The sequence below is a fragment of the Branchiostoma belcheri genome, unplaced genomic scaffold, assembly GCF_001625305.1.
Source record: "Branchiostoma belcheri isolate BF01 breed outbred unplaced genomic scaffold, Haploidv18h27 scaffold58, whole genome shotgun sequence".
NCBI lineage: Eukaryota > Metazoa > Chordata > Leptocardii > Amphioxiformes > Branchiostomatidae > Branchiostoma > Branchiostoma belcheri.
The window spans coordinates 973,023-985,458 of record NW_017804220.1 but is presented as its reverse complement, the minus strand read 5'-3'; the positions used below and the strand labels follow the sequence as shown (position 1 = coordinate 985,458).

The window sequence follows — 12,436 nt, the reverse complement described above, 5'->3', positions numbered from 1 at the left end:
TGTATGCCCAAAGTGATTCTCAGAAGATTATGAAAATTGACATAATGGCCTTGATGAATAAATCGCATAAATTATGTTAATATAGATGACAAGTAAAACATTGGGTGTTGCATTCAATGTTTATCTATTATGTTTGCACTTTTTATTGTGGGATGGACCTACCAGATCACATAAACGCAATTCTTATATGACAAAGTTATCAAAAATTACACTTGAATTGTCTAAAAAATAATTAATCTGTACTACTGTATGCTCAAAGTGATTCTCAGAAGATGATAAAAATTGACATAATGGCCTTGATGAATGAATCGCATAAATTATGTTAATGTAGATGACAAGTAAAACATTGGCGCTCGCGCAACGTCTGTAATTAGTGGACAAATATTCCAACAACGATGTTTTAATTGTGGTCCACTACATTGTTGCTAAGTTTCCACACTAAAGAAACTTTTAAAGTACCCTTTTGCCGAAATATACGCCCTTGGCTGTGAAGAGAGAGAGTATCCGGCCCACCGCCATATTTACTAACCGGAAGATGTACTATTTCACTACATCGCTAGATGTCGCTGTTCATGTTGCTCTTGGAAGGCCCCGGATGTACTAGAGGGCATGTATGGGGGTGATAGTGATTACGGATTACGCAAAATTTTCGCCGCCGATTACGAATTAAGTAAAATTCTCAGAGCTATTAAAACTTTATGCATTAAGGCTAATATAATATTACGAATTTCATTGATTTGGAGGGCGACTGCCAACGGATTACGAAGACTAAAATGGTCCGATTACGCCTCAGGAAAAAGGGCATGCAGGATCCTACAACGAGCATTCCAGCTCTCAGGTGCGTACTGTGCCTCAGTATTTACGCCATATAAATTGAAAAAAATATCAGCAATGTTATGAGTATTAGGCATAGAGTTACAGGAAAATAGTATAGCTAAAAGTACCATGGGCAAGGGTGATCAATCTAATTGTGCTTTGACGCGCTGTTTAACAATATTTAGTAGTCAAACTGACTGCCCCCTCCTCTTTGGATTTACAAATGCGTCTAACAATCTCTTTTCGGTATGATCAAATTATGCAAGGCTAAGTTTCTTGCTTTAATATTAAAATTAATTACCGGCAGATGCTTGCCAATCTTAAAGTTTGTTCTCTGGAGTGTTTCTACCGTATCGCCTTAATTTTTTGTATTGTTGCATAAATTATTATTTTCTTTCTTACAAATTTTCGCTGTCAGTGGGGGGGGGGCGGTACAGGCTTTTCATTCGTCGCCAGTATTTTGTTGAAAAAACTTTGAGCTTTCAAGCTATTCGGTTCACACGTAAATCTTTCCTGGTATCAAACCTATCTCAATTTCATCAAGAAATTTGAGTGTACTCAGAAACCTAAGAATTGTTCATCAATATGGCAACATAAAGAAGCTCTCTCAGTAGTATATGGGCAATTTTGAAGACTTTGATGTGTTCTTTTAGCAACGAGAACTCAATATCTATGTGCACAGTTGCAAATTTTATGTTGAAACAAATTATTTGTCATCTCTTTCAGATGTGTCTTTGGCATTTGGATACCACAAAGCAATCAAACTATGCCACCATTCACTCAATACCAGCCTGTGCCACCGTGCACTCAATACTAATGTGCCATTGTGCAGAACTTGCAGATTGTATACTGGCTGAGTCCATGTCTCACGAGTGAATTATTAAAACCAGAAACTGTATCTTGCCCTGAAACCAAATATTCAATAAACAATCTGAACACATACATTTAGAATCTGTGTATACTTGTGTCACATTTCTTACATATAAGCCATTAATTGCCTTTGCCCACAATGTGTGAAGCTATACTATCAGGAAAAAAAAGGTAACAACATTTTCAGTGAAACTAGCAGAGGTGGCATGTGATTTTCTTGTGCAAAAGTACAATGGCGGCAAACGACAGCTTTTGTAAAAGCACTTGTTTTATATGCAATACCAACTTTTACGTGGCAGCAACTTAAAGAGCAGTAATGGTCAAATAATGTGTCCGTTCTAGGGCGAGCTTCATCGCCTCTGGCGGGACCACGTCGGCTGGGAGGGACCACGATACGCTGGGAGGGGGCATCGGCAAGCAGGTCGTTGACCTCTGACATTAATAACACGCCACCTTGCGTGTAATCATCAAACAGCAATAAATGTAGCTCAAGCGTATTGTGTTCGGACACGGTTTCACAGGTGTGTGTGGCACGTGAACCAGATGTGAGGAATGTGAGTTACCCGAATCGCGGTTTGGGTGATTCCACATAGACACGGCCTTAGTTCACCTGAGCTGAACTCACTTCACTTCATCGCACCTCACCTGACCTAATCACCCCAGCTGCACTCATTTCACTTCACCGCACCTCACCTGACCTAATCTGGCCCTCAGACTATGTTGAAAAGAACACAAAAACTTCATTCTCTATTTGTTGTCAGATTCGACCCATAGTAATTTAATTAATGTTGAGCATAAAACGCCCCAACACTTCAAAACACAGTGAAAAGCAAGTTGTTTAACGTCATCAGGACGTCACCTCACCTGACCTGATCTGGCCTTCAGACTACAGAGCGTTTTCACATGACCTTGTGGAGACAATAGCAGTGAAGGCGGTACTCGGTTAACTGCGTGCCAGTTTATCGTAACTAAAGAACATGCGGACCAAGATCTTAAGCAGAGGGATACATAAAACGGTATCAAATTAACAGGGCAGTACCAATTACAGGGCAATATCCAATATGCCACGCAAAGGCTGACGAAAAAAAGGTCCAAGAACACGTCAAAGATAAGCCTGACTGAGAGCCAAGACCCATGCTTTAAGAAAACACAAAATAACGCCCCATGCACTGGCGGCAGGACTTCCAACGTCATATGCAAATTAGGAGGCAACACGCACTTACTCTCACAGACTTGGTGGGCAGCTTAGAAGCCAAATGGAGTTCCTGCTTGTCGTAGCCTTCGCACTGCTTGTAGTGTTCCTGTACGTCCAAAACGTCAGGTTGAGAAGGAAATACCCACCAGGGCCTCGTGCCTGGCCGATCGTCGGCAACCTGCGCGATCTCGCCCGAGGACAACATCGAGTGTTCGCTGAATGGCGACTGAAATATGGCGACGTCTTCACGTACGTAACACATCACCAGTGACACAACTGAGTACTGACTTAACATTGATGTGATGCAGACGTTAGTAATGTTTTTACACGGACATTATGGCTAACTCTAGTAGAGGCAACGAGAAGAAAATGAGTCAGAGCTCAGCTGTGCGGGTTGAGGTGGGCGTGCCAATACTTAGGTCACACGTTCGGAAGCATAATGCATCATTAGACAGAATTTCACCTACGGCTTAGCAGGGACAACAGTTACTGGTTGTTTTCGATGCCAGTTTTAGAGTACCCAAAGGCAACACATTCTATCACACTTACCATTCTCCACCTTGTAATCATTCATGTACTACAAACGATATACTAAATTGATTTAAAATGTCCTGATTCCCCAGTGTCTGGCTCGGCCCTCGGCCCGCAGTCGTACTGAACGGACAGGACGCTGTGAAAGAAGCTCTGCAGAAACATGGCGACATCTTTTCGTCTCGTCCAGACTTGTTTATGTGGAGGAAAACAATACCTACTAGAGGAAAAGGTAAGAAGGCATCCTCACATGAAGCGACTTGAGTATTTGTGACCAACTTTGTAATAAAGACGTATTTTGGTTATGTCTTTGTGGTCTTCATCTTTGACATATTACCCACAATGCATAACACTTCGCAAAATTAAATCATGAACCTCCTTACTATTTGACTGTTTGGATGTCTTTGAGAGGGATTACTGGCTAATCCTATCGAAAGACAGTCGAGGTTTCTGCATGATTAAGATGTTATTATAGATGCTGCTATTTAAACGTGCCACGTGATAAAGAACTATTAAGGAAGAAGTTTTAAATTTGAGCCGAAACGAGAATAGTCATCATTTGGTATTTCTTGTTCGCTTTTACCAGGTATTGTTACGGCTCCCTTCAGCCTCGAGTGGAAGGAGACCCGAAAGGTGGCTCTGACTTGGCTCAACGCCTTCGGGGCAGGGAAGCAGAGTCTGGAGCCGACCATCGTGCAGGAGGCGCAGGATCTGGTCCAAGTTTTCAAGGATAAACAGGGCCAGCCGTTCGACCCAACAGTACCTCTAAGTCTGGCGGCTTCGAACGTGATCTGTTCCCTTGTGTTTGGCAGGAGGTTCAACCACGATGACGAGCGTTTCTGTCGCCTAATGGAGCTTCAAAATCGATACCTCCGCTTAAGTGCGACCGCTCAGGTGTGTTTCCTCGTACGGTTTTGTGGTGCATGTTAGCCTATCCACTATGCAATGTCCCAAGTCGGTACTTCACAAATCACGCTTTTTACTTCAACATGCACACAACCACATATTTGGAAGTTTGTACTGAACTAAAGATGTACCTGTTTGTCATCTACCATACTCTGAGGCTGTTACCACAATTAATTTACATATTTTAGCATGTGTGGTAGCCTATCTTCCTCTCCCAGGCGCTGAAGTAATCTGACTGCTTCCCCAGGCGTTGAACGTTTACCCAATCCTGCGGCACGTCCCGTCTGTCCGGCGGAAGTTGGAGGAGGTGGTGACGTGCAGCGAGGAGATCCGCAGCTTCGTCATCGAAGTCATTCAGGAGCACAGGGAGACCTTTGACCCGAACAACATCAGGGACGTCATCGATGGTTTCCTGCTGGAGGAGCGCCAAGGTAGGTGGTCAAAAGACAATCCATACACATAGCGTTTACAGTAGTTCCAGTAGTTACTGAATGATGGCGTTTATCGTTAGTCAGTAGTTACTGGGCTGACATATCATACCCGTCTCCTGAGAGGAACGTCGTTGATAGTTTTGCCAGATGGCGGCAATATGGACCGGTTCGTGGTCAATGCTCTCGAGAGTTTCATTCACTGACTCGAGATAGTTCGTACGGCATTTGGCATTTTTAATCATCATCGTCATCATCTTCTAAGGTTCTGCCTTTGCAGCCGTAGGAATTTTCTGCAGTTACAATGAGTCTAGCAACTCTAAAGACTCCAAGAGTCTAGCAACTTCTATTTTTATTTCAGAGTTTTCTTGCCGTTTCTTTGCAATGTTTTTGGATCACTTCAGCACCTTTAAAAGTGTATTTGATAAGACAACCAATACGCGTACAGTTGTGACAAAAAAGACCTCGTCTCTTCAATCACAGGGAACAGAGTTTTGTCCGAACTGCCAGAGGACAACATCATCAACGTAGTCAAGAACGTATTCGTCGCAGGAACCGACACCACCGCCACCACGCTCCGCTGGGCTCTTCTGTACCTGGCTATGAACCAGGATGTACAGTGTAAGGTGCAAGACGAGATCGATGTGGCGCTTGGAAATCAGGTAATGTTATGTAGAAGTTTCCCAACATCGTTAATGATCAGTGGGTCTCTTTCTTGACCAGAGGGTTAAACAATTACGGTCGTGTGTTCGAATCCTTGAATTTCCAGATTATTTAGAACTTTAATTTTGAATTTGTTCTTTTAAAAACAATGCGTTGTTTCAGTCTACATTAGCGTTTTAAAATCCCTACAGACCCCGTCTATGCTGCTGCGGGACCACCTTCCCTACACGGAGGCGACCATACGTGAGGCCCAGCGGATTCGCACCATCGTTCCTTCTTCCCTCCCTCATGAGACTACAGCCCCTTCTACCATATTCGGACATCAGGTGACCGTTTTTTACTTCTTGAATACACATTAACGCCATAGTGTAGTAGTTTACGTTCTTTGTACTATATAATGTACTCTTTCCACGCTTTAAAAAAAATGTTGTTTTTTTGTGTGCCACAGATCCCCGCCGGCACCTTCATACTGCCCAACCTGTGGTCTCTCCACATGGACCCGAAGTACTGGCCCGATCCGGAGAGGTTCGACCCGACCCGATTCCTGGACGCCGACGGGCACCTGGCACCGAGGACAGAGTCCTTTTTACCGTTTAGTGTAGGTAAGAGCGGCGCTAGTTTTTACTATAAAGACAGCCGGGCTATATGTAGGTACCCCATGGATTTTCTACAGAGCTGAATATAGGAAACCAAACATCTAGTTCTGTGTAATCAGCTAACGCTAGCTACAAGATTGTTAGCCTCTGGAATGTTGAGACAATTTCGTCTCTCTTGTTCTTTTCTACGGTGGTCTAACCATCCCGTACTTTCGCACCAGGTCCTCGAAGGTGCCTCGGAGAACAGCTGGCCAAGTTCGAGTTGTTCCTGTTCTTCACTTCCCTCTTGCAGCGGTTCACTTTCAAGCTGCCAGAGGGCGCTCCAACACCGGACACAGAAGGCATTTCGGGGATCGTGTTTTCTCCGAAGCCATTCGAAATCTGTGCTTTCCCTCGAGTTTAAGCAGGGCCTCAGTTGTGCTAAAGGTTTCGTGTATCTGATACGAATGAAACGTGATGTAGATGGGATAATCATGGTTATGCAAAACTATAGGTGGCTTATGTATCTACACTATGAGGGCTACTTGAATGTTCTTCATTATTTATTTCTTGGAGTAAGCATCAATGAGTAGTTTGTCCGAAAGGCCTAGCTTGGCTTATGTGACAGGAATTCCCTTTCAGCTTTGCTAAGCGTTACGATATATGGTAACCCACCTTATAGCTTCGCTTGAAACGTTCGAGTTAGTCAGTACTGCGTGATCGACCTCCTTAATTAATGTATTAGTACCTGTTGTCCAAACCACCTAACACCATATATACTACTATACCACAAAGAAACTTGGCATGATGTTACAGAACAAGAGCACAGTAATACCCGCTTTCTGGTATAGCTTATTTGTAGTCTGTGTTTGACTGCGTGGTTACATGCAACAGAGATCTATGTATTTGTGCATGCAATTAGGATATTAAACGCAAAATAAACCAGAATTCGTAGATCTCATACCTACATTAAAATATTTAGAGCCTTTGTAATTTCATTTGGTTTTGAGATGTTTTAAACGATCACAGAGATGTAATGATTACATGTAGCATAACATATTCTATATATGGTTTTCTAAACTTTTCTAAACTCAAATTACATAGAAATTAAATTTCTTTTGTGAAAGTCCTATCCATTGGCAAGTTGTTGTTCCAAAATTGTAATATCGATTATGCAAATGACCTTCACATTAACATAATATATGGATAGTGATGCTTCCTTTAACTAATATACACATGTCACAAGTATGAAATGTCCATCATTTACCTTTCAGAAATCATAGCATTTTTGTATTAATTATGCAACGTAGGTGTTCTTTTGCATAATCTGTCTCTGTTAATGTTCCACCTGCCATAGATTACATACATTACATGTATCAAAGCCTTTAATGTACAATGATGATTTTTAAAAATTTCCTCATTGATTATGCAAATTGATCCTCATTTACATGATTTACATTCAATTGTGTACATCTCTGTCTAAAGCTATCTACATGCCAAAAATCATGAAAACTCGTTTCTTTTTTTATTTTTAAAGATTTCGCTGGAAACTCTCCTGCAGTTCCAGAACAAACTGTTCCGAACCAAACCCACACCACTTCTTCCTGACAGAAAAAGCTATCTGTCACCAAAAAGTCAAGACCATAGCATGTTCAGGACAAAAGATACAAAAAACGGAAGTACTGCTGAAGTACCAAGGTCATCCACCAGGAAGCCCAGATTTGACCTTGACATTTGCCCTTTTAAGGACTACCGGCGTACCAAATATCATCACAATCCATAAAGGCGTTCTGAAGTTATGATGACCACAAGGATGCGGAAACACACACAGACACAAAGACACACAGACAGGCTGAAAACAATACCTACATTTCCATGTAGGTAATAAGCATATATTATTATTAAGAACAACTTGCTAGATATCTTGGACTTACTTCCTTCATACTGAAATCCCTTCTTTGACATCGTGGTCTACATCTATATTTATTATCAAACGTCTATAATCAGACGTTGATTTAAAGTGCACTGAAAAGGGACTGGTAGCCATAGTCAGTATGTAAACAAACGGCCTGTGTACGTTTGAGGTATGGTCTATTGACAAGGCGACCTACACGTAAGTTCAATGAACCTATAGTTGAACCGCCACAGGCACTGGTGGGAGGAATTCCAACGTCATATGCAAATTTGCAGGCAATGAGGCAACACGCACTTACTCTCACAGACTTGTTGCGAAGCTGGTCATGAGTAAAAAGACAAATGGAGTTCCTGCTTGTTGTGGCCTTCGCACTGCTTGTAGTGTTCCTGTACGTCCGAAACGTCAGGTTGAGAAGGAAATACCCACCAGGGCCTCGTGCCTGGCCGATCGTCGGTAACCTGCGCGATCTCGCCCGGGGAGAACACCGAGTGTTCGCTGAATGGCGACTGAAATATGGCGACGTCTTCACGTACGTAAATATGTCCCCAGTGACACAACTGAGTACTGACTTAATATATAATGCAGACGTTAGTGTTATTTGTCAATTGTTAATGGTAGTACAGTTAACGAGAAGGGCCCCTGACAATCTTTGGATACGATTAGCCAAGCTAAGAATGGTAGTAGAGGCAACTAGAAGAAAATAGGGGCTGAGCTCGGTTGGGGTGGGTGTAGATGGGCTTGCCAAAACTAACTAGGTCACAAGTTCAGAGGCATAACGCATCATTAGACAAACTTTCACCTGTCGCTTAGGGACTGTACGATATTTAGCGGGGAGGAGGGGGGTCGTTCGGCAGTACTTCCGGGTTGAAGGTGGGGGGGATGTCTCCCGGGAAATTTTAAATTTCAACCCCCTGAAAGGCCATTTTTTGCATATTAAGGGGTAAATTTGGCTGGTACCCCGAGCTATTAAATTCGGTGTTTTAGACTCCTCGCTGAGTATCATAGCAGGGACAACAGTTGTTTTCGATGCCAGTTTTAGAGATCAAGTTCTGACACCACTCCCTACCTTGTAAACAGTTATTTATTACACACGTGTACGCGATATCCTTTACTAACTTGCTTTGAACTGTCCTATCTATGCAGTGTGTGGCTCGGCCCTCGACCCGCAGTCGTGCTGAACGGACAGGACACTGTGAAAGAGGCTCTGCACAAACATGGCGACATCTTTTCGTCTCGTCCAGATCTGTTCCTGTGGAGACGAACAATACGGACCAGAGGAAAAGGTAAGAATGGACCCTAACCGGATGAAGTGAGTTTGTTTATAAACTTGCATATCCTCTGTATAGAAGGTTTGACGTTGCTTGCCGATTACTCAGGTAGACAACCCTGTCGGTTTTTTTAACTGACTGCCACTAAGCTGCAGCTTTTGGTCAAGCACCGGCTTGAAAAGTACAGTTCAAGTCTATACGCAATCCTATCACAACAAAGTAAAAACTAGTGCTTGCATTTCTTATCGCCAACATTAAAACATTCTATGGGGTCAATATTTCTTGAGATGTATTGCTGATTGATCCTTCTATCGAAAGCTTGTTCTGGTCTTTACAAGATTAAAATCTTCGAAACGAGAGAAAAATACGTAATCTGAGATGGAATTTGAGATGCTATCGTCTTTCACGTTTTTACCAGGTATTGCTACGGCTCCCTTCAGCCGCGAGTGGAAGGAGACCCGAAAGGTGGCTCTGACTTGGCTCAACGCCTTCGGGGCAGGGAAACAGAGTCTGGAGCCGACCATCGTGCAGGAGGCGCAGGATCTGGTCCAAGTTTTCAAGGATAAACAGGGCCAGCCGTTCGACCTAACAGTACCTCTAAGTCTGGCGGCTTCCAATGTGGTCTGTTCCCTTGTGTTCGGCAGGAGGTTCAACCACGACGACGAACGGTTCTGTCGCCTAATGGAGATTCAAAGTCGATACTTCCGGTCAAATGCGTCAGCTCAGGTGCGTCTTCTCATACACGTTTGGGGTGCATGTTAGCACATAGACAATTAGTTAAAAGTTAAAAGAGCCTTCCAGCAGAAGTGATGCATAGTGCGGCGCCCATCTCCGTTTTCAATAGCCCTGGGCCACACAAAAATCACTACAGCAGGGGGCTAGTCCGCTAGTAGTGGTGTGTGCTTAACTCCCATTACTCCCATTTCCCAAATGCTGAGTGCTAAGTGTACCGTTTTCAAAGTCTTTGGTATGACTCAGCCGGGGATCGAACTCAGGACCTACCAAATGCAAGGCGAGCACCCTAACCACCTGGCCATTGCACACAATGCGATGTCCTAATTCGGTTCTTCACATACCACACTTTTTACTATAAACTCTGAATATTAGGAAGTTTATACTACACTGAAGCTGCATCTGAACGTCTTGCAGAGGGACAACATCGGTCTGGCCACAGGGTTATGTTGTTAGCATACCTCCCACTGCTAGTACTCTACATGAAGTAATTTGTTTCCCCAGGCGTTGAATGTTTACCCAATCCTGCGGCACGTCCCGTCTGTCCGGCGGAGGATGGAGGAGGTGGTGACGTGCAGCGACGAGCTTCGCAGCTTCGTCATCGAAGTCATCCAGGAGCACAGGGAGACCTTTGACCCGAACAACATCAGGGACGTCATCGATGGTTTCCTGCTGGAGGAGCACCAAGGTAGGTGGTCAAAAGACAACACATACACATAGCATAACGTTAAACTTTATTCCAACACACTATTGTGTGTTGGAATCACTTTAGAACGTGATCTCGTTGTGAAGTGATTGGTCATTTATTATCCTGATGAAGGCGACAGTGGTCGCTGAAAATTTGATCCCTGTAACTTGTGTGTTGGAATAAAGTTTAACGTTTTACTATGATTACTACCAACACAGATGAACTTTCATGACATACACATAGCGTTTACAGTAATTACTGGATGAAGGTGTTCATCGTTAGTCAGTAGTTAATGGGCGGACATATCATCCCTGACTCCTGATAAGAACGCCGTTGATAGATTTACTAGATGACATCTCATAGTCAGAGAGTTGCACTGACTGACTCGAATTGCAGTGACTGACTCGAGAGTTGCATTGGCTAAAAACGCCCTTGTATTGACTTACTCGAGACAATAGAACATTCGGACTAGAGACAATAGAAAATTTGGATGATCCTCGGAAATCTGTCAATTTCATCACCATTATCATCATCATCTTCTACGCTTCTGCTTTTGCAGCCATGGGAAAGTTTTACAGTTGTAATAAGTCTTGGTTCAATTTATTTGACTGCGTCTTGGTCGGTTCTAGTAAGCTCACTTTATAGAACCTTTAAAAATGTTTTAGTAGCCTTTCCATACACACACGGTCGTCATAAGACCCTGTTCTTAACTATTGTGTTTAGGGAACAGAGTTTTGTCCGAACTGCCAGAGGACAACATCATCAATGCCATCAGAAATCTCTTCCTGGCAGGATCCGACACCACCGCCACCACGCTCCGCTGGGCCCTACTGTACCTGGTTATGAACATGGATGTGCAGCGTAAAGTACAGGACGAGATCGATGTGTCACTTAGGAAACAGGTAACTTTTCAAGAACACGATGGTCAGTGGTCATGTTTCTCACCCGTAGGGTATAACCCCTGAGGTCGTGGGTTCGAATCCTTGACCATTATGAACTAAGAAAAAATAGGCCAATTTTGTTTTAGAGCAAAACTAGACGTTACGTTATATCCTTACAGACCCCGTCTATGCTGCTGCGAGACCACCTTCCCTACACGGAGGCGACCATACGTGAGGCCCAGCGGATTCGCACCATCGCTCCTTCCTCTATCCCCCACGAAACCACAGCTTCTGCTACCATCTTGGGACATCAGGTGACCACTTATTACATCTTCTCGAATATATGTAATCAAGTGTACTGAGCTGTCATTTGCTTTCTTTTTTATTGTGACATCCACGTTTCGCACTTGTTTTTTTTTGTGCCACAGATCCCCGCTGGCACCTTCATACTGCCCAACCTGTGGTCTCTCCACATGGACCCGAAGTACTGGCCCGATCCGGAGAGGTTCGACCCGACCCGATTCCTGGACGCCGACGGGCAGCTGGCACCGGGGACAGAGTCCTTTTTACCGTTTAGCATAGGTGAGGCATGCAAGACAGTTTTGTCTTGGAATGAAAGCTCATTTGTGCTAGAGAACATAATGCAATTCTGGCAAAATACTTTATCCAACACATTTTAGAAAATATCTGAGAGAAACAGCAGACGAGTCGATTCGAACTTGGAGAACGTATGTTGCGTTGAGTGCTCCCACGTTTCGTGTTCCATACAAATGCGTTGTCCACATTGTATTCTGTATGCATGAAACATGAATTGCATCAATCTAAGCCCCACAAAACATGCGCTAAATTGCATAGGATGCAGAACCAATGTGATTTGTAAATAAGGCCATGTTGATTTGATTATATGGATGACATCCTCCGGGAGCCCCAAAACTGATGCGCGCGTGCGAATAAAAAAAAAGTTTTGC

General features: G+C 43.5%; 2 protein-coding genes and 1 long non-coding RNA gene across 3 annotated transcripts in view; all 3 read left to right on the top strand.

Annotated features, from left to right (window-relative positions):
• Positions 1-258: 258 nt before the first annotated feature.
• Positions 259-1,758, top strand: LOC109481895. Its single transcript, XR_002140938.1, has 2 exons — positions 259-838; positions 1,543-1,758. It is a non-coding gene; the product is annotated as an uncharacterized LOC109481895 (long non-coding RNA).
• Positions 1,759-3,487: 1,729 nt separating this feature from the next.
• On the top strand, positions 3,488-6,926 carry LOC109481881 (cytochrome P450 2U1-like). The gene is given in 7 exon segments (XM_019784512.1): positions 3,488-3,644; positions 3,999-4,306; positions 4,566-4,749; positions 5,230-5,408; positions 5,601-5,735; positions 5,858-6,020; positions 6,227-6,926. Coding segments are annotated over 7 exon segments (1,308 nt in total). The 3' UTR covers positions 6,409-6,926.
• Positions 6,927-8,177: 1,251 nt separating this feature from the next.
• The window catches only part of LOC109481838 (cytochrome P450 2D15-like), a 5,652-nt gene continuing 1,393 nt past the window's right edge, over positions 8,178-12,436 (top strand). The window contains exons 1-7 of the mRNA XM_019784459.1: positions 8,178-8,428; positions 9,043-9,182; positions 9,586-9,893; positions 10,404-10,587; positions 11,311-11,489; positions 11,648-11,782; positions 11,897-12,050. Coding sequence (XP_019640018.1) covers positions 8,241-8,428; positions 9,043-9,182; positions 9,586-9,893; positions 10,404-10,587; positions 11,311-11,489; positions 11,648-11,782; positions 11,897-12,050 — 1,288 coding nt within the window. The 5' untranslated portion in view covers positions 8,178-8,240. The remainder of the gene's footprint in view (positions 8,429-9,042; positions 9,183-9,585; positions 9,894-10,403; positions 10,588-11,310; positions 11,490-11,647; positions 11,783-11,896; positions 12,051-12,436) is intronic.